General features: G+C 65.4%; 2 protein-coding genes across 4 annotated transcripts; both read right to left on the reverse strand.

The window, feature by feature from the left end:
* Positions 1-1,377: 1,377 nt before the first annotated feature.
* DGAT1 (diacylglycerol O-acyltransferase 1) lies at positions 1,378-10,962 on the reverse strand. 3 transcript variants are annotated; one of them, XM_032848324.1, is made up of 17 exons: positions 10,723-10,922; positions 6,170-6,257; positions 4,359-4,399; positions 4,194-4,279; positions 4,052-4,104; positions 3,769-3,874; positions 3,509-3,622; positions 3,334-3,408; positions 3,137-3,240; positions 2,998-3,036; positions 2,856-2,897; positions 2,729-2,773; positions 2,537-2,649; positions 2,388-2,453; positions 2,196-2,283; positions 1,846-1,908; positions 1,378-1,763 (listed from the first exon to the last, which is right to left on the reverse strand). In XM_032848324.1, the coding sequence occupies exons 1-17, from the start codon at positions 10,920-10,922 to the stop codon at positions 1,608-1,610; spliced, it is 1,479 nt and encodes a 492-aa protein (XP_032704215.1). In that variant the 3' UTR covers positions 1,378-1,607. The 3 variants fall into 3 exon arrangements, with proteins under 3 accessions (XP_032704215.1, XP_032704217.1, XP_032704216.1); XM_032848326.1 differs by lacking the exon at positions 10,723-10,922 and adding an exon at positions 6,968-7,070; XM_032848325.1 differs by lacking the exon at positions 3,769-3,874 and having other exon boundaries at positions 3,509-3,575; positions 10,723-10,962.
* Positions 10,963-15,758: 4,796 nt separating this feature from the next.
* Positions 15,759-20,515, reverse strand: SCRT1 (scratch family transcriptional repressor 1). The gene is made up of 2 exons (XM_032848345.1): positions 20,180-20,515; positions 15,759-18,220 (listed from the first exon to the last, which is right to left on the reverse strand). The coding sequence occupies exons 1-2, from the start codon at positions 20,292-20,294 to the stop codon at positions 17,283-17,285; spliced, it is 1,053 nt and encodes a 350-aa protein (XP_032704236.1). The 5' UTR covers positions 20,295-20,515; the 3' UTR covers positions 15,759-17,282.
* Between the last annotated feature and the right edge of the window lie 112 nt (positions 20,516-20,627).

Raw genomic sequence — 20,627 nt, forward strand, 5'->3', positions numbered from 1 at the left:
ACCCCCCGGGGTGGGCCCCGGGGACATGGGTCCGGGAGGGGGGCTGGAGGTCTGGGCCGTGGTGGCCCCCTCAGAGGGAAGGTCGATGGTCAGAGCCTAGCCATGCGCGCCTGACTCCACAGGACCCGTGTGTGTGCTCACGATTCTTTATTCAAGGACCTGGAAGGGGGCAGTGGGATGGACCCACAGGAACGCCCTTCCCAAGACGTCCCCACGAGGGGGCTGGGGGAGCGTGGGTGGGTGTGCTGGAGCCTCTTCCTGCCCTCGCAGCCCTGCTCGCCACGCATCCTCAAGGCACTGGCTGGTCTGGGAGCAGAGGAGGGGTGGGGAGGGGACAGACCAGAGTGGCCTACCTGATGCCCTGTGCCCCCAGGTGTCCACCCACTACTCACCATCCCCAGCAGGGCCCAGGGAGTCCCTCTACCCCTGACTCCATCACAGCGAGAGGAGATGGGGGACAGGAGGTTGGGCAGATTCTGGGCAGGTTGGGGGTAGCATGGCCCTTGAGGCCACTGCCCAGGCACCCCCTCACCTGCCTTGTCAGACCACGTCAGACCAGTCTGTGACTGGGGCCCATCGAGCCTGACATGGCTCAAGGTCTTGGACAGAGCCTACCCACCAAGTCCGGTGGGAGTGGGCTCCGGGCTGCCCCCCGTCGGCTTGGCAGGTAATAGTCTGGGAGCACAGCTTCCTGAGGGCCACAAGTAGGCGTGCGTGTGGGCTGCCGAGTGCGAGAACTGGGCGGGCAGGGCTCAAACCCAGGGCAGCGGAGTCCCTCCTGGGTGCCCGGCAGGGGCAGAGAGCTGGTGTTCAAGCCTTTGCGTGGATGTGCTCAGGAGGAAGACCAAGGTCATGGGTCAGGCCAGGCCACCTGCACCCCCCCCCCCAAGAGCCGCCACCCCAAGGGTCCAGGGACTCCGCCGCCGTGAGCATCGCAGCCGAAGAACAGCACCAGCACGCTGCGCCGCCAGGCCACACACTGGTTCTGACTTCGGCCTCCAGCCAGTGCCCCGAGCCAAGGTCCCCTGCTGGGAAGTCCTTGGGCACCGTCTTCTTCCAAGGCCCCAGCACAGGGACCACGGAGCTCTGAGCTGCTTCCCCACCCCGACAACACACACACGCCAGGTTAACAAGGGCAGTGACAGGACAGGACATGTGACCTGAACCAGGTCTTGCTGGGCGGTGGGGGTTGCCGCCTGTGGTACAGAAATGAGTGCCGGGGAGGAGTCGGCCTCACGGGCACCGTGGCTTTGCTCCCGCCCCTCCAGCCAGGACACCGCACCCCCCCGAGGGCACGGGCACCAGAAGGCCAGTGGGACTCCGAGACCCCACCCCCGAGAGCGCCACTAGCACCCCACGACCCTGGCAGGCTGAGGGTGCCACTCCGGACAGCACTTTATTGATCCCCTCAGACCCCTGGGCAGGGTCGGCACAGGTTCCTGGGATGCTGGGCTGCCGTCCCTGAGTAGGGCAGGAAGGAGCCCCATAGGGGCAGAGAAGCCCTGCGGACGGCCAGGCCCCCTCCCCAGCACACAGGTGGGGCGGCGGGCTCCGGCCATGGGCAGTGAGGCGGGAGGAGGCGGCCACAGGCCCAGCCGTGGAGCAGCTCAGGCCCCAGCCACGGGGGCCTCATAGTTGAGCACGTAGTAGTCGTGGACGTACATGAGCACGGCCACCGGCTGCCCGATGATGAGCGTCAGCCACACGGCCGCGTTGCCGTAGTTGCCCTGGAAGAAGCGGCTCACCAGCCAGGCCAGCGGGATCTGGAGAGGCGGGCCCGGGTCAGCCGGCCGCGCAGGACCCAAGGAGGGGCCCCGGGCCGCCGGGGGCGCGGGTCACACTCACCTGCGCCATCATGCCCGTGAAGGCCCAGAGGCGGAACATGTGCAGAGGCACGCTCACCAGGTACTGCAATGGGGCAACGGGCGTCAGCCACCGCCACGGCCACACGCACCCAGGGGGCCAGGGACGGGGCTGACCCGAGTGACGGGCTGCACGCATCTGGGGGACAGGGACAGGGCTGACCGGAGTGATGGGGGCTGCACACACCCCCAGGGACAGGGATGGGGTGACGGGAGTGACGGGGGCCGCATGCGCCTGGAGGATAGGGACAAAACTGGCTGGAGTGGGGGGGCTGCACGTGCGGTGGGGGGGGGCATGGGGCCCGGGGCTGGTCGTGCCTGCAGCGCACTCACCTCGTGGAAGAAAGCCGAGGCAAAGAACACCCCAGTCCTGGCCAGCCACTTGCTGCTGCCCCGGCGAAGCATGGGCTTGTAGAAGTGTCTGCAGAGGGAGGCGGCCGTGGGCCGGGGGCCGTGGGCTGGGGCTGGGCCGGCGCGCACAGCTGCCCGCGACCGCCTCCACTGCCACCCCTCGCCCGCGCCCACCTGAGGCACCATTTGTGCACAGGGATGTTCCAGTTCTGCCAGAAGTAGGTGACGGACTCCGAGTTCCTGGGGGTGGAGAGCAGCGGGTGAGCGGTGAGCGGCGGCAGCCGGACGCCGCCCACCCCAGCCACACACCCGAGGCCACCCACCACCAGTCCCGGTAGAACTCCCGGTCTCCGAACTGCATGAGCTCAGCCACAGCGTTCATGCAGGAGTGAAAGAACCAGTAGAAGAAGATGAGCCAGATGAGGTGATTGGGGACCTGCAGGGGGAGGCAGGGCCGGGTTGTGAGACGCCGCCCCCGCCGGCTCCCACCGCGCCCGCCCCCCCAGGCTGCTCACCGCCAGCTTCAGGAGACGCTCAATGATGCGGGAATAATCCATATCCTGCAGAGACAGAGCTCAGCGGGCTCCCCGAGCGGCTCCCCACCTGCCCTCCACCCCAGCCCGGGGGAACCTGAGCGCTCACCTTGAAAGGCTTCATGGAGTTCTGGATGGTGGGGACCATCCACTGCAGAGGGGGGCACAGCGTCAGCGCCCGGGCTGCCCGGGGCCACCCGGCCCCGCCCCCCCTCCGGCCGGCCCCGCCAGCCCGGCCCTGCCCGGCTTACCTGCTGGATCAGCCCCACCTGGAGCTGAGTCAGAAACAGCTGAGGGAGGAGGCAGAGAGGAGCAGGCTGAGCCCCTCCAGCCCCAGGCAGGCCCCCAGCCTACCCCGCCCCCGCCCCCGCGGCCAGCCCCCATCCTCACCATCTCCAGGAGCCGCCGCAACAGGAAGCGCTTTCGGATTCGGGGAGAGCGGGGGAAGTTGAGCTCATAGCACAGAGTCGGAGCAAAGAGGAAGTAGTACAGATCTGGAACAGGAGGCTGGGGCTAGCACGGGCCAGGCCGCGCCCTGCTGTCCCTGCGCCACTGCCCTTCGGCCAAGTCCCGGGGGGCGTCCTCACCACGATAGGTCAGGTTGTCCGGGTAGCTCACGGTGCGCGGGGCAGCTCCCCCGTTGGCCTTCTTACCTGTGGAAGCTTCAAGCGAGGGGGGCGGGTGAGGCCCTGCTGCTGCCCCAGTCTGGCCCCGAGGCGGGTGGCACAAGCTCTGAGGCCCCAGCCCTGGGCAGCCCCTCACCAGCCTTGGCCCTGGCCTTGGCCCTTCGTTCTCGGCACCACAGGTTGACATCCCGGTAGGAGACGAGCTTGAGGAACAGGATGGTGTACGCCATCAGAGCCAGCACGGAGCCCACTGCAGGAGAGGCAGGCTCAAGCCACAGCCCTCCCACAGCCCGCGGGAGAGCCACAGCCACAGCCCCTACAGGCGGAGGGCCTGGGTCTCGCCTACGGGCCTCGGAGACAGGCTGGGACACGGCTGGGATGAAGGAAGGGGCACACCTGGAGTGATGGACTCAAGCAGCAAGGCCACGGCCGCCGGGAAGCAGAGAATGGTGGCCAGGTTGACCACGTGCAGCAGCAGCCCTGCCTGCTCCGTCAGGGCACCCTGGGGTGGGTGAGGGGGACCAGAGTGCTCAGTTGGTGTCCCGCACCCTAGGCAAGGGGTCTCCCTGGGGAAGGGCTACCAGGCCTGGGGCACAGCCCCTCCCAGGAGAGCTACACACAGCCCTAGTGAGAAGAGCAGACCCCTGGGCAGGGCAGGGGGTGGGAGGGCTCTGCTTACCACTGCCAGGCGCTTCTCCACCTGGAACGCAGCCACAGCAAAGACATTGGCCACTGAGGATGTAAGTGTCACAGGGCAGGTTCAGGCCCCGGTCAAGCCCCGTCCCGTCTCCACCCGAGGCCTTCCTTGGCTCCCAGCTCACCAATAACTAGACACAGGGCGGGCCAGCTGTAGGGGTCCTTCAGGAACAGAGACACCACCTGGATGGGGTCCACCAGGATGCCGTACCTGGGGATCGGGGGATGAGGCCTGAGCAGGTGGGGAGGGGCTTCAGGGGTGGGGCCAGGGCCCTGGGGAAGACACTCACTTGATGAGGTTTTCTAAAAATAACCGTGCATTGCTCAAGATCTGCAAGAGAGAGGAAGGGCACAGCCCCATTAGCCCTGGCCACGGGGTGCCCCGCCCCCCAGCTCCTCTCAGCGCCTACAGGGGCAAGAGCCCCAGGTCCCAAGGGACACATGCACCCTGTGAGCCCAGGCCTATCCGGCCCACACGCCAAGCTCCAAGACTCACCACCCTCCTCACCCCACACTAGCACAGGGACAGGAAGCCCTTCCGCGATGCCCGCATCACCCCGGCAAGAGGGAATCGACCCCAACACCAGACACCAGGGTCTGCAGCAGCACAGACTGACCCGCTGCCTCACAGCCCTCCTCTCACTGAGCTGGCGGGGGCCCCAAGGCAGGGACAGCCACTCCCTGGGGAGTAGGAAGAGGCAGCTGAAGCCCAAGTGCCCCTTGGTACTCACGCCCCCGCCCGTCTTCCGCTCTCCTGTAGCGCTCCAGACCCGGGCGCGTGGCCCCCAAAGGAACTCCCAAGGACAGAACCCCCATGGAGATGGGCTCCTGGCTCTGGCCTAGGGCTGGGGAATGGCTTCCCTCTGCAGGCACGAGGGTCTCCTACTCCATCCCATAAGGTACAGACCCTGCCGAATGCCCCAAACTCAGGCCCTGGCCATGGCTCGTGGTAGATTCTGAGGAAGAGTGATGCTGGACAGCGGACACCAGTGGGATCCCTTACCTGGGTGGTCAGGGAAGGCTTCACAAGGAGGTGAAAACCTGAGAGACACAGGGGCCCTGCCACCAGCCCGGCCTGCCAGGCACAGATGTGCCGTCACCACTCCTGGTGGTGGCCTGTCCAGAAGGCCCACAGCAAGCCCGCTGGAGCTGCCAATGGGCCGGGCTCAGGTCCAGGCCATAGAGGGAACACACCAAGCAGCGCCAAACACGGGTGCTCATCCCCTCCAGCGAGGGGCTGGGAGAGGCGCCAGCAGCAGGGAAGAGGTTCTGGGGCTGCACCAAGGGGCCAGGTGGGCCCACGGGGTTGCAGGCAACAGGAGTGCTGCCTGAGCTGAGGGCCCGCCCTCCAGGGCTGCCTCTACAAACCCCAAGCTGGGAATGGCCTCCAGAGGCCAAGTACACACCTCCTGAGGGTCAGGCAGGCATCTGGCCCACTGTCCCCTTGCTCAGCTGGCTTCCCACCCACTATACTGCATTGCCCCTCCCCCAGCTCCCGGGAGAGCCTCCTGGGCCCATGGGCAGGGAGGATGTGGGTGTGCCTGGAGCCCTTTCCACACGGGTAACCGGAGGAGCCACACCCGAGACAGGTGGTGACGTCAGGGCAAGGGTCAAAGGCCTCTGGCCACATCAGCCTGAGTGGTGAGGGCTGGGCCCAGACAGGCCCTTGCCCCCCGCCCCTCCCTGAGGGCCACCTTTGGAGCCCTGGGCTCCAGCGGCTTCTGGGCCAGTACTGCCGCCCCACCCCCACAAGGTGCCAGCAGGGACCAGGGCGGACGGTGAGGGAGGCAAGGGCCCCGTCTAATCCCTCCCTGCAGGCCACCTAGGACCAAGGCTGAGGGAGAGAGGCTCGGTGCCTTCAGAGCAGGGCCTGGAGCTGCCAGGCTGAGCCCAAGAGCCACCTGCTTAGCCCCGCCCCCTCCGCAGGCCAGGCCGGCCAGGGGCTCCACACCCACAAGTGCCACTCAGAACAGAAGCAGCTGTTTGACCCCCAAGACCACTCACACCTGTTGCGGCTGCTTCAACAGGGACGAGAGTCGATTGTGTGGCCAATGCAGGGACCGCCACCAGGTCTCTCCCCTCCAGCCCGGGCCCGACTCACCAGCATCACCACACACCAATTCAGGATCCCGCGGTAGTTGCTAAAGCCACTGTCCGAGCTGAACAAAGAATCCTGCAGGCGGTGGCACCTGGAGGCAGGAGACACGCCCTCTCAGAAGCAGGGAGCGGCCAGGCAGGGCTGGCCCCGCCAGTCCCGCCCGGAGCTGTGAGAACCCTGCCTGCCTCCAAGCACAGGGCCAGGTCGGGGCCCGCACAGAACCCAGAGCCAGCCTTGGGGTCTGGGGCCCAGGCCAGAGCAGACCACAGGCCTTCCCTCGGAGCGGCTCCGGCCCATCCTAGCCCAGCAGGACAGTCTGCGCCCCATACCGCCCTCTCTTCTGCCCACACATCCTCCTCCCCGTTCACCATCACAGAAGACCCAGGCAGGGCCAGGCTCTCGGGACCGCCCAGAAGCCCGCCCTTCCAGGTCGCGGGCAGGTCACGCAGCAAACAGGAGCAGGACAGCCGGCCCGGCCTTGCCCGGGGCTACAGAGAGCTGGAGCTCCCAGGCCAAGAGCCCATCCTCGATTCCCAGAGGCCTCTGGCTGCCACCATATGCTACAGCCACAGATGGTGACGCGCCCAAAGGGACAGTCCACTACGGGGATGTTGAGGCTGACCCGCCAGGCAGCTGTGTCGAGGCGCGGGCAGGGGCTGAATCTGCCTTGCTCTGCCTGCCCCACCACCCAGCGCCCCAAGGGGCCCCCACCTCCAACGACTTCCCCCCAAGGTTTGGCCCATGCAGGCTCCGGTGTCCACAGGGCCCCAGGCCAAGAGCCAGCTGGGCACCTGGACTCACACGCACTTTCCCGAGGACAGCGCCCCCAGACATCTGCACAGCCTCCAACTATTGCTGAAAAAGTATCACCTGTTCCGGGTTATGACCACAGGGTCAGCACTGTGTTCCTGCCCAGGCCGAGGGGGCCAAGAAGAGCCCACCCAGGGGCCAGGAGCCTGATGGCAGAGAGACCTCCACAGAAGCAGGAGAGTTCCCACCCACTAAAGGGGTTGAGGAGACACAAGCAGATCCTCAAACCCCCGTGGGGTCCTCAGCGTGACACAGAGCTGGCAGAAGGGCCACAGGGTCTGGGGCAAGGCCCAGACCCAGTTCCCGGCTCACTCGCGCTGCCCCACCCCACCCAGCTGCCATGCCTCCAGGAAGCCTCACACGGCATTGAGCAAGGCCTCCAGTGTGGTAAGATGCGAGGCCAGGAACTCCCCTTCTCTCCCGAGGACAGGCATCTCCACCTCTTGAGGCCCCCAGGCAGGAGAAGTGGACTCAGAGGCATACACAGCAGGGGCGCCATAGCACAGATGTCCTCTTGGGGCTGACCCACCCTCCATCACAGGCCTTGCTGTGGGTTAGGGTGGACACTGGGAGGTGAGGGGCTGGGCAGGCTGAGGTGCTACCCAGCTGTCTGTAACATGGCCGGAGGCACAGTCCACACCGCAGCTGGCCCTCCAGCCTCCCCCGCTCACAGGTCTCCTTGTGTCCCTCTCCCATCTGTCCTGGGCCTTGCAGGGAGGCCACAGGAGACCCTCTCCTCCCTGAGACTCTGCACCTGCCTTTCTGCAAGGCAACCAGAGGTCCAAGGCCCCATTCCCCAGAGAGGACAGTCTCTGGGCCCGTCTGCTAGATGAGGCCTCCCCAGCCCTTTTGCCAAGTTTGAGCCCATGCACTTGCACTGGAGCTGTCCCAGGGCCACCTTGTGCCACAACCTGCCCCCCCGACCTGCACGGCAACACCCATCCAGCAAACAGTTCACAACAACGTGACCCCGTCACCAAGAACACCGCGCTGCTTTTATTTTCAGCAATTCTGAAGTTGCCGCAATCCTTCAGCATCCTGATGATGAAGACAGGGCTGGGAAATGGGTATTGTTTTCCAAATCTGACACCAAACAGCATCATAAAAGCAGACTCCGATCCCGGGATCCCGGCTGTCAGGCTCTCAAGGCCTTCCCCAACCTGCCCGCAGCCACTCCCCGGGTCCCTCCACAGGGCTCCTGACCATCCCCGACCTCAGGCAGCACAGGCCCAGGAAAGGAAGCCCGCCCCGCACCAAAACCCACAAGGCCCAGCCTTGCCATCAGAGTCGGCAGTGGGCCAGAGGGCGACAGGCGGGATCTGGCACAACACCCAGAGCCGTCTCTGCCACGGCCTCTCCCCTACTACCGGGGCCGCCCACACCTCTGCCCTCTAGCGGTTCCACATTCGCTCCCCAGGTCCGCTCAACCAGCAGGGCCACTGGAACTCGTCACCTGTGTCACCTCACTCAACCCTCACATGGATCACACCTGGTTCAGCTTCAGGGCCAAGCAGAGCAAAGAGGGGACAGGTGCCAGCTGTCCTCCCAGCAGCCTCCTCCTCGGCACTTCCTTCAGCCGGCCTCTGGGCTGACCCTTGGGATGCAAGAGGATGCGTGTGCTCCCCACAACCCGATACCCTGCTGGGGAGGAAGAAACAGGACATCCCAGGAACCAACACCCGGGGGGCGCCCTGCCTAGAAGGCCCTGCCTGGAGTGCCCAGTAGCCAAGGGCCAGACGGCCTGGGCACGGGCACTATGTACGGCGCCCCCTCCTTCCTGCCGCACAGCTGCACCCTGCCATGGCGGGAAGAAATGAGTTCACACCCAGAGCCTGACCCCCCTTCCCAGGCCAAGGTGAGCAGGAAGTATAGGGAGGGGAGGAGGCCTGGAGCCCAGGGCGTCAGGAAGAATAGGGAAGGAGAGGCAGCAAGCAGGGGCTCCTGGGTGGCTCAGGTGGTTAGGTGTCTGCCTTCGGCTCAGGTCATGATCCCGCGGTCCTGGGATCAAGGCCCACATTGGGCTCCCTCTCCATGGGGGACCTGTTTCTCCCTCTCCCTCTGCTGCTTCCCCTGCTTGTGCTCTCCTGCTCTCTCATTCTGTCAAATAAATAGACAAAAATCTGAGGTGAGGGGAGTGGACAAGGAGGGGAAGCCTAGGGACCAAATCCCAGCACAGCTAGAGCAAGGCCTGAGCCTGTTGGCCCCCTGGGGCCGTCCGACATCGGGGCCCGAGGAATAAGAACACATGGCCTGCATGACCCGAGACCAGGAGGGGCCCTGCCAGCTCCCCCTCTAGCCCCGGGGCATCTCCTGCTCCTCTTCCCAGGGGCCCAGACTTGGAGGCTGCCACTCACTTGGCCCAACTACCAGGAGCACAGGCGAGGCTTCAGGACATCGGGCCTTGGCAGAGCAGGGAAGTGACTGCCGATCCCAGAGTGGCAACGTGGCCCAAAGCCAACACCCCCGTCTTACACAAAAGGACACAAACTCCTGCCACCTCTGCAGGAGATCATGCAGCCATAACCCCTGACTCCTGGAGGGCAGTCAGCAGAGGGGACTCTAAGGCCCTCCTGTCCTTTGGAGCCTCCTCAGCACTGCCCCAGGCCCACGGGGAGCAAGCACCCCCTCGGTAAAAGCTCCGTCCCCTGCCACAGCGCCTTCACAAACCCTGAGCCTGACCTTTGCTCGGGCTGCTCAGTGCTGAGATTATCTTATCTCCAGGTGGACTGTGAGCAACCCAAGGGCAAGGACCCCAGCCACCCTCACCCACCCTCTCGCCACGGTGAAGCAAGCCCCTGTTCGTGTTCACTGAGAGAGCAAACCCTCGCGGGCACACGGACTGACCGCCCACTTCCTCCTTGATTACCTCTAGCCCCAAGGCAATTCCAAAGCTTAAGCCCCGAGGACCCTGGGCCAGAGGGAAGGCCAGAAGTGGGAGAGGGAGGCTAGAAGTGGCGACGGGATCACTTGGAGCGGGCGTGAAGGAGGGACCCAGTACCTGGCCCTCCAGGTCCTCCCCATCAGCCAGGCTTGCCCCCCAACCACTTCCTGTCAGTCCTTCAGCTAAACAGGTGCCCATCTGGGGGCACTTCGCGTCCCTCTCCTGCGCCCCAACCGGGGGGGGGGGGGGGGGGGGGGGGTGAGAGTCCCAATGCAGGACCCAACTCCGTCCCTGCAAGAAGACACTTGTTCTGGAAACCGAAGCCGGGGCCCAGGCCAGCCAAGCTCTAGGTGACGGAGGGACCCCTATGAAAACAACTCTGGGGAGAGTCTGCAGGGACACAGCCCTGCCCCTGTCCCTCAGGCAGCCCCAGTCTCCTGCGGGACGCCTGCCCAGCAGGACCACCTCCTCTGCGAGACTCCCAAGCGCCAAGGCACCCCTCACAGCCCTCAGAAGACACCTCCCTGGTTACAAACCAGCCGCTCCCACCCGGCTCCTTGCAGACAGGGAGAACCCGGGGTCCCGGGCTACCCTGGGGAAGACGACGTGTGGAGGGGTGGGGAGTCGGGAAGCCAGACTGCTGCCGGCTCCCCTCTGCACCCCCACGTGGGTGACCTTGGCAAGGGACTCCCCACTCCTGTGCCTCAGTCCCCCCCCCCCACAGGGACCCCAGGGGCACACCTGCCCACGCCAAGTCCGGGAGCCAGGCTCGCGCGCTCGGAGCCCGCGCTGCTGCGGTCATGCCCGGGGCACCGAGGAGGGTCCCGGGCAGGGGGCAGAGGTTAGGGGTGGGGCGCCTCTCTACCTCAGATCCCAGTGGCCGCTGCCCACGTCGGAGCCTCCGTTCTCGTCCTTGTCGGGGGCCGGCGCCGGCGCGGGCGCGTCTCCCGCGGGGCCCACGTCCCGCACCTCTTCCGCCGCCGCGGGCCCGCCGCCGCCCTGGCTCGAGGGCCGTGAACCCGTCCTCCGGCGCCGGGAGCCGCCCGCGCCGCCGCGGTCGCCCATGACCTCAACCCGTACCCGGCCCGAGCAGAGTCGTGGCCCGCCGCGCTCGCAGCGCCCAAGGTCCGCGGCTCCGCTCCAGACCCTCCGCCAACCGCCGCCACCGCCCCCTGCCGGACGCCGTAGCCCGCGCGCTGACCCCGGCCGCCAATCAGCGCGCGCCCTCCGGGCCGTCCAGGTACTGCGGGTACGTCGCTCCGGGAGTCCCTAACTGGTCAACCGCCGGGGCGCGCGCCCATTTGTAGTCCGCGGGCGCGCGGGGCATCCTGGGAGTCGTGGTCGCTCAGCGCGGGGCACCCTGGGACTCGTGGTCGCCCCGCGCGGGGCACCCTGGGACTCGTGGTCGCCCCGCGCGGGGCACCCTGGGAGCCGCGGTCGCCGGGTACACCCGAGAGCGCGGCTGCGGCCCGGCGGCCCGAGGCGGACCTTGTACCCCGCGGACCTCTGCGTCTCCACGGAACGCGTCAGGCCTCCTGGCAGCGCCGAGGCTCCCCCCACCGCTTCCTGCTGCTCCTCCCGCTCTGCCAACGCGGGGTTTCGCCGCTGCTCGGCCAGGCGCGGAGTGCGGGGTGTGGATGACTCACGAAGGGCCTCGCGGTCGCGTCAGGCCCCGCGGCCGTGTCCGTGCGACCCGCCTCGCCCACCGCCCAGCGTGTTGGCCTCCGAGCGCACGTCGGGGCGCGTTGGGGTCCCACGAGCCCCCTAGTTACCACAGCAGAAGCCCCTGCTTTTCCTGGGCTCACGCTGTTCAAGCGAGCGCCAGGCCGAAGGTCGGAGCCGAGGAAGGCCCCAGACCCCGGCCCCGGGACGCCCGCCCTGCCAACTGACTCCTCGTGGAGGTGCCCGGCGGGGATAGGGAAGGTGTAGCCCCCAGCTCCCATCCCCGAGTGGCCAGGCCCTGGCCCCCCCCCCCCCCCCCCCCCCCCCCCTACCTCCGCGGGCCCCCCGCGTTTCCCCCCGGGCTAGTTTTGCCAGGTGTGGGGACCCAGAGGCTTCCGTGTCCTTGAACCACCGCACGGTGCAGCCCCCAAGTGAGCAAGTGCGCCTCCCACCTTAGCTCGACTCTCCTCTCTGCACGGGGCCTGTAGTGGGAATGTCTAGGATTTCCGGGTACAGGGTTCACCGAGGGCTCAGGCCGGGTTTACCCAGCAGCAAAACCCACTAGCCACTCACTCCTAAGTTGAGCAAGGCCGAGAGGAGTGCCTGTCTAGAAGCAAATAAACCGAGAGGGAGGTTCACCCTAAGGCTAGCGGCCTCTCCCGGTGCCCTGGCCACTGCCTTCCCGCTGGGCTCATCCGTGTTCCACCACCTTCACCACAGTGCCTGGGCCCCCTGGTGCCACATTCCTGTTGCCACTGGGCCATCTGGGATTGATACCAGCCTGGCATCCCTACCTGGCAGGCTGGGGCTACCTGGCAGGTGTTTCTGAGTCACCTGCCAAAGGGGCTGCCCTGATTGGGCAGGAGAGCCCCTCCCCCGTGATTATGCAGCCCCACCTGGGTGAGTCAGTTTCAACCTCATTTCCTATCCAGTCTTTCAGAACTCGTGCCTGTTCACTGGCTGGCCTGGGCCAGGCAGAGCGAGGCCTTTCTGAATACTGATTCCAAGGGAGGGCGAACAAAGGAGCGCGTAGGAGCGAGCCCTGGGAGCTCTGCCACGCGCGCCCACGAGTCTCTGCGTGCCTTCTGGCTGTGCCGTCCTCCCAATACAGAGCCAAGAACTACAGGGCCCGCCCAGGCTGTCGGAGAAGATTAATGACTCAGGCTCCCAGTAGGCCTGGAGAGGCGGGGTGCCCTAGTCATAAAGGGTGAAGAGTCATGTTGGAAGCGGCCGCCTGCGTCCACATCGGGCTCCAAGCCATTGGCGGGCCTGTGTCAGCAGGAGCAAAGCGACCAGAGTGGACAAGGGATCACCAGGGAGGACCAGTCCAGCGGGGCACTGGAGCAGAGCACGAGGAGAGCAGGACAGCGGGTTAATAGGCAGGCACGGGCTGTGAGAGCAGCAATAAGGACAAGCCTCAGAACCCGGGGCAGGGGAAGGGCCTGGAGGGAGGCAGGGAGGCCTGTGCGAGGGAGGGGCACATGGGGGTCTTGGGAGGGGGAGAGGGTCAGCACTGGAGGTTCACACGACACCCACAGCATCAGTTACCTCAGGGTCCTGGGGAAAATGAGACCCAGGGTGCCAGGGGAGAGGGGAAAGGTCAAGGTAGGTGGGGTTGCTTGGTGACAAAGGGGTACAAGAGGGTTATGGAAGAAAGCTCAGTGGGGATTTCCCGGCCAGGGGCTGCAACTGATTAGGGGACCAGAGGCCAGGAGCCTTACAGGCCTGGCTGGAAGAGATGCAGAGCTTAGAAGCTCAGCCTGTGGCAGGCCACTGAGGCCCGTGAAGGGTCTGGCCCAATGGGACACATGGGACATGGTGGTCAGCTGTCAGGGCCGCCCATTCTCTGGGATGTGAAGTCCTGTCCGGGGAAATCTGTGGAGATTGAGGGTTGGACTTGCTCCAGGCCTCAGGGAGGCGGTTTCCCTTCTTCCACCCTATCGCCTCTCGGACTCCTGGAGAAGCAGAGACAGCCTGTCTAGACCCAGAAGATGGGAAGGAAGGAGCATTCCTCACCCACGCGTGATGGCTGGTGTAGGGTGGATGGGATATTGGGGAAGGGCTTGTGTCAAAGGCAGGCCTTGGATAAGCTGTTCTCCCAGAGGCTGATTTTTCGTATGCAAATTGAGCTCTGAAGCCCACCCCAGCCCCGGGACTGTGAAAACCAAGGATCCCTGGGCAGGAGCATCTGCACACTGACCTCTCCCAATACCACAGGCTTTCACTCCTGAAGTTTTTACTGCTGACAGTGTTCCCCAGAAGAGGGCATCCCCCTCCACGTGAGCCCCACCCTAAGCACGCTACAGGCCAACTTCCTGCAGGTCAGGCTCCCCTGCTGTCCATCCCGATGAAGTCTGGGCAGGCCTATCTCCTGCCAGGATTCACACGGCTGGCCCTGGGTTCATTTGGTTCAATTGCATGACTCCAAAGACTTAGGGCCTCTGGCTCATGCCTGCCTACCTGGGTATCAGGAGGCATTGCTGGGGCAGGGGTCCCTGTCCTTGGGCTATCCCTGACCAGCACAGTCCCACCCCTCATCTCAGTTTGATTCATCCAGTCTAAGGCTCAAGGCCTGTGGGTGGCTGTGGAAGCCTGTGTGGCCCGCCCAAAAGCAACACGGGTCAGCTGTCCACGGAGGCCTCCTCAGACAGTGAGGGTTTAGGGCGTGGGCAGCACAAAGCAGCAAGGAGCTAGACCCTGCACCCCCTACTGGCCCCCTTTCCTCCACTGGCACTGAGGAGGGTTTGTTGCAGGGTGTCAGGCCCTAGGGGCTCATACAGGGACAGCAGGCCATAGGTCTGCAGGCCTTGCTGTACCTACTCTGGGGACTCCAGATCACTTCTGGACTGGCCTGACTTCAGGCTAGAGACCCTTCGCTCCCTTAGTTCCAGGCACAGAGCCGATTAACCTGCCATGGGACAAATGCCAACTGCTTTTTGGGGGAGTTCTCCCACAGCTTGGCCTGCCAGGCTGGCCCTTCTGGGTGGAAGAGAACCCTCTTGCAAAAGGGGACACTGGTGCGCCCTGACAAAGGCAGTGCCCGGCCCTGGGGCCTCATGGGCCGGCTGCCATTCCCAGCACTGTATCTGCACCAGCCTTGCCTCTGGGACCCAGCATGACTGGGCAGCCGACACCCAGACATCCCAGTGCCCCCGTGGCGTGGGCCCAGCATTGGATACATCAACCCGACACTCCAAGTTCTATCAAGAGTGGCATTTATTCTCCTCGTGGAGGTGCGGCGCTCCGGGGAGCTGGTGCTATTGTGCTTAGGAAGGAGGTCTGTCCGTCCGTCCGTCTGTCCGGCCGGCCCAGCCCCAAACGGGGGCGGAAGAGGGGCGCGGCCCGAGTAAAAATCCCGGCCTGTTCCGGGTGGGTGGGAGTATGTACAAGGCGGCGGGGCGCAGGCGGGGGGGGGGGCGGGGCAGGCCGGCGGCCGCAACCCCCACCCGAGGGCCCCCGCATCTCGGGCCCTACTCGTAGAATCAGTACAAAATAGGTGCTACCTAAACGTTCCTTCTACCTGAATTCGCTAAGTCGGTTATTGTGCTGCTTAGTTATGGGGGCGGGAGGGGGCCCATGGCTTTCCACGGCGGCGGGGTGTAGGGAGAAGCAGGAGACCCTGGCCGGCCCATGGCCCTCTGGCCTTCTCCTTAGGTAGGTAGACCGGCGTGTGGGGGTAGGGTGGGGCGCCTGTGTGTGCGTGTGCATGCGGGTGTGCCCAGCACAGGAGGGCAGACCCCAGCCTGGGAGCTGTTGGACCCCGAGGTGTGGTGCAGAGGGTTTGGGATGCGGGCCCTTCTGTGCTGGGCCCTCAGTCCACTCCTGCAGGGGCTGCTCTGTAGCAGCTTGGTGCCCATGGGGATGGGGCTGACCAGGTCATACACTCCAGCGCGCACCTTTTGTCTGGCCTGGGCCCCTGGCCCCATACAGCAGAGCCCAGGGTGGCCAGAAGATGGAAGGACTGAGAGTTGGTATGGGTGGCCTGGTCGTGCTGGGCCTTGGGGCCCTGGGTCTGTGCCACCTGAGCTGAGAACGCCAGGTGCTAGTCAAAGGGAGAGCCCAGTTGCACCCAGCCGTGGACCCGGGCTGGGGCAGGGAAGAAGTAAGGGGGATGCAGGGTTGGGTCTAGGGATCAGGCCTTTCTCTGCGTATGCAGCCCTCCTTGGCCCGCCCAAACCTGACGGACCCCTGTGGCGAACACGCACCCCTGCTGGTCACTGCATCCCTAACCGACTGCAGCGGGCCTGGCACAGAGTAGGTGGGTGATGGATGACTGAAGGAGGGGTCTTGGGGGCAACCACCCCGCCCCTGCCCCTGGAACCATTACACCCGCAGGGCTCTGCCGTGGGGGAGTAGGGAGGAGGAGGGGAAGAAAGTCTGCGCGTCCGGCCCCGCGCAATGTCCCTGATCTAGGGGCCTATGGGGTGGATAGGGCAGGGGGATACCTGATTCTCAGTAACTCTAGAGGCGGCGGCAGCTTCGCATGCAGTGCGCATTATTGCTCTATAGTCGGCATCGGACTAACTAAGAGGGAGAGGGAGCGGGCAGCCCCGGGAAGGGACAGGAGGAGGGTTGGGGCTGCATGCAGTGACGTCACAAAGGCGGCGGCCAATGGGGCGGGCCCTTGGGGCGGGGTCGCCGCCGAGGCTTTGGCATAGACGGGCGAAAGTTGGCAACAGAGTGGGGGCGGGGCCTGGGGCTCGAGGGTAGGGCCCAGGTAGGGGCGGGGTTCAGGGGCGGGGAAAGTGATCCCGGACATCCCGAGCCCCCGGCGTCGGCGGGAAGGATGGGGGCCTCAGCGCCCCTTCCCTGACCCGAGTGCAATCCGTTCATAAATAAAACGTACAAATACAGAAAGAAAGAAACCCGACGCATCCGCAACCCCCCCAGGGGGCTTTACCCGCAAAGCGAATACAGAGAGGTGTGTAATGAGCCGTGCCCAGGCCTGCCTGCCGGGCCCCAGGATCCGTCCTCCAACACCGAATGCCCGGGGACGAGGGAGGGGGCCCCGGGGCAGGGCGGGAGTGGGGTCTGAGGAGGTCGGATAAGTCCATGCGATTCGATATGCGTCATTATTATTCGTTATGAAGGACAGAGCCCGGGAAGCTGGGCTGGAAGAATTCGGATTTGGCCGAGGATGCGAGGCGAGGGCGGGAGAGCGGCTTGGACTGAGGCCCCAGAAAGAACCCGAGGGAGAGGGGTGCCGCCGTCCGCCTCTCTCCCTGATCCCCAACGCGTCTATCACTCCTGGGGTTCAGCGAAGACTGAGGAGTAGGGACGCCTCTGCAGGAACCCCCCCCTCCGGCTCCTCCCCCCGTCTGCTCCCTGGACGTCTAGGCCGCAGGCCTGGCCCTTGGAAGGCTTGGGAAAGGGGTGGGGAAGACCTGAGTCTCTGCGACGCGATCCAGGGGCGCAGAGGAGGGAGGAGGGGTGTGCTGCCCACCTCACCCCACCCCCGTCTTCAGAGACCTAACTCGGAGATGAGGTTCGGTTCTGGGTCTCCTCGACCCTATTGCTGGGAAAAAGCCTGGGGCACCCTGGAGGGGAAGGGAGGGGGTTCGGGGTGGGTCTCCCCTCAGGACCCTATTGCTTGAAGGGGCCGACAAGGCCCCTGGCGGGCGGGGCGGGGCCGGACCCCCTCCCTCTATTGCTGTGAGGAGGGGCCCGCCCTCCGGCCCCTCCGCCGGGGAGCTGGCGGAGACTTCCCTGGGGGCCCGTATTGCTGAGAGCCGACCCGGCTGGGCTGGCGGAGGCGCCGCCGCCCTAGGCCTGCACGGGACTGAGCTGCGGCGAAGCGGCGGGCGCCTGGGCCGCGGGGCCGCCGCCGCCAGCGCCGCCTTTGAAGCATGCAGACTCGTAGTGCTTGTTGAGATAGGACTTGAGCGCGAAGCTCTTCTTGCAGCGCTTGCACTGGAAGTGCTTGAAGGCCGAGTGCGTCTGCATGTGAGCGCGCAGGTTGGAGCGGTCGGCGAAGGCCTTGCCGCAGTGCGCGCAGCCGAAGGGCTTCTCGCCTGTGTGGGAGCGCATGTGGCCTTGCAGCAGCCAGGGCCTCGAGAAGGCCTTGCCGCACACGCCGCACTTGTGGCGCAGGTCGTGCGTGAGCAGGTGCATGGCCATGGCCGGCATGGACACGTACACCTTGCCGCACGTCGGGCACCGCCGCGCCAGCTGACTGTCCAGGCTGCGGTGCGTCTGCTTGTGACGGCTCAGGTTCGACGACGTGGCGTACGTTTTCCCGCACTCGCCGCAAGCGTGCCGGCCCCCTGCGCCGCCAGCCCCAGGCCCCGCGCGCGCCTCCGTGCTCACCCCCGCGCGCGCGCCGCCCCGGGCCCCGGCCCCCGACCCCGCGCCGCGCGCACCCGCCCCGGCCCCGCCTCCGCCGTCGCAGTCGGGAGCTGCCGCGGAGGCCGTGGAGGGAGCCGCGGCGTTGGCGGCCTTACGGCGCGAGCGCCCGTCGGTGATGAAGAAGGCGTCAGCCGCGTAGCCCTCGCTGACCGCCGCGTCGCCGTTGATGTAGCCGCCCGCGGCTGTAGCCAGCTCTGGGCGCGGGGTGGGAGGCGGTGCCGAGCCCGCGGCCGCCGGGCCCAGTTCTCCACGCACGGCCGCAGCGTACATGGGCTCTGGGGACGGCCCTTTGAGCAAGGCCGCCTCGGCATCGCCATCGTAGACGGAGGCGGGCCCCGCGTAGTCGTTGAGGTATCCTGAGGGCCGAGGCGGACAAGCAGACAGAGGGAGGGGGAACCGGGCAGCGGGCGAGACACACACGGGAAGGCGAAGGGCGACACGGGGTCCGGGAAGAAGGGAACAAGAAAAAGGACAAAGGAGAAGGGGCCGGGGGACCGCGGGGCAAGGAGGATGGAGGAGGCAGGGAGGGGAAGAGAAGAGAGGACAGATGAGACTGGGCCGGGCCCAGCTCCGCCCCCGCCGCCCGCCCCACCCTCGCAGCGGGAGGAAAGAGGCGCATCCTCCGGCGCGGCTGCCCCCCTTCCGCGGAGCCTCAAGGTCAGGGGGGAGGGGCGGCGCTTCCCTCGCCCTTCTTCCTCCACCCTCCTCCCCCTCGGGTTCTCCCCACTTCAGCAGTTTTCCCTGATTATGCAACACACTGCGGACCCGCAGCGCACAAAGCCGGGACCGCCCACCGAGGGACCCCGTCGCTCCTGCCTCTCCCGGTTCCCACCTGCTCTTCCCCTCGGCACCTAGAACTCGTGTCCAGGCTTGATGCCCCCCCTCCTTGGTCCCCGAGGCCCCCCAACAAGCCCTGAAGACTTCTCCCTCGGACAGCCTCTCCTACCCCCTCTAGCACCTCCTTCTTACCTCCCAGGTCTTCTACTACTCACTGGACTTGACCCCCTTCACCCTCCAGCCCTACCTTCCTACATCTACACTGCTTCTTTCCTGACTCCCTTAGGTCATCCTGCACCCTTGGGTCCTACCTTGTTCCACATAGCCCTCTTCCCCCAGTCCCGAACCCTTTGTAGGGGCCTTCCCGAGCCTCAGGACGGGTGACCAGGGAGTCCCTGTGTTGGAGAGTGCCAGGGCACCCACCAGGGGACACCTTCACTGGGACAATCTGCAGGCAGGCAACATCATTCATGCCAGTAACTACAGTTGTTCTCAAGGTACAAGATGGATCTCACAACCTCAGAGTCACAAGTGCACACACCACACGATGCAGCCTCTGGCTTCTTCAGGGTTACACTCTGCTTCCCAGCCACCATCAACCCTGGAGTGTCCTCATAGGGTGGGCGGCACGCTCACCCCAGCATGCCACCTATTCATGCAGGGTCACACATGCAGCCACCCTGGACACACTGTCAGCCAGGGTCGCCAGTCACATGGGTGCACAGCGGCCTCAGAGTCACATGGTCCCATGTAGTGGCACACAGGCAGGCACACACTCATACAGGGTCACACACAAGCAAGCGCACGCAGTCACATGGCCTCACGCAGTCACATGGGCGCACACAGGCGCACACACAGGCTCACACTTGTTTGCCACCCCACACTGCTGGCACTCCCAGCCCTCCTGCCTGCATGTTAACAGTTGTCCTTGAACTTGGGCACCTTTACACAAAGAGCCTCCCCCTGATTCCAGCACTTAGGACCTGCCTACTTGGAGCCCTCCTGCCTACATCCTCCTCCCTGGCCCTGGTTGCAGGGGAAATACTGCAGGTCCTCTGCTGGTGCCCTAGTCCTGACAGGTGGCGGCCCCCAGTGGACCCATGCCTACTCCCTGGAACTCACAGCACTCTGTGACCCTAGCCAAAAAAGAGAGGATGATACTCAGGAAGGCCCAGGTTTCTGGGTGTGGGTCGGCATGCATGGCAGGTCCTGTCATATCAGCAAGTGTCCACACGCACAGCCAGGGTGTGGGTCTATGCGTACCTTTGGGTACTTCCTGTTTCCCACCCTTGCTCCCCACCTTCTCTCCTGCATTGACACCCTCCCTGTCTGGCCTTGGCCTTGTTCTGGCCTGCTTCTGCGTTCCCCTCTCCCACCTTCCTCCACAGTCCAGTTTCAGCCACTGTCTCCTTCTGGTTCTATTCCCTCAGGTCTATTTCCTGGAGACCCTGACCCTTCCATCCCCATACTCTGGTCCTCTACCCCTCCCAGCATTGCCCTGGGCCCCTTGCTGTCCCCAGCCTCAGCCCAGCTCGCACCTTTCTCATGCAGTCGCACTCCGAGGTCGCTGCGGGCGCGCCCGTAGGAGCTCTCGAGGTCCGCCGAGGAGAACGTGTCAAGTTTGACCTTCTTGACCAGGAAGGATCTGGGCATGATTCCTGCGGGGCTCCGGCGCTGCGGGCCTGCAGAGCCGGGGCGCGGGGGGGGCTGCGGCCGCGGCGGGGCCCCGTCACCATCCGAGGAGTGGCGGAGGCAGCAAGGGTCCCCACTCTGGCCTTTGGATGCTGCCGCTGGAGTGCCGTCCTCTCTCCTCCTGCCTTCCTTCCTGCCCTGCGTTCCCTCCTCTGCTCCTCTGAATTCCTCCTCTTTTCCTTCTCTTCTCTTTTCTCTTCTCTTCTCTTCTCTTCCCTTCTCTTCTCTTCCTTCCTTCCTTCTTTCCTTCCTCCTTTTCTTCCTTCCTTCCTTCTTTCCTTTCCTCCTCTGGTC

This window comes from Lontra canadensis, unplaced genomic scaffold (assembly GCF_010015895.1).
Source record: "Lontra canadensis isolate GAN:19392208 unplaced genomic scaffold, GSC_riverotter_1.0 scaffold201, whole genome shotgun sequence".
NCBI lineage: Eukaryota > Metazoa > Chordata > Mammalia > Carnivora > Mustelidae > Lontra > Lontra canadensis.

Excerpts from the sequence above, each read along its gene's own strand:
- DGAT1 (XM_032848324.1), bottom strand. The coding sequence starts at position 10,922 with ATGGGCGACCGCGGCGGCGCGGGCGGCTCCCGGCGCCGGAGGACGGGT. Across the intron at positions 4,280-4,358 it reads TTTTTAGAAAACCTCATCAA|GTACGGCATCCTGGTGGACC; the intron begins GTGAGTGTCTTC and ends CCCGATCCCCAG. Across the intron at positions 1,764-1,845 it reads TCACGGGCATGATGGCGCAG|ATCCCGCTGGCCTGGCTGGT; the intron begins GTGAGTGTGACC and ends CCGCCTCTCCAG.
- SCRT1 (XM_032848345.1), bottom strand. The coding sequence starts at position 20,294 with ATGCCCAGATCCTTCCTGGTCAAGAAGGTCAAACTTGACACGTTCTCC. Across the intron at positions 18,221-20,179 it reads AGTGCGACTGCATGAGAAAG|GATACCTCAACGACTACGCG; the intron begins GTGCGAGCTGGG and ends CTCGGCCCTCAG.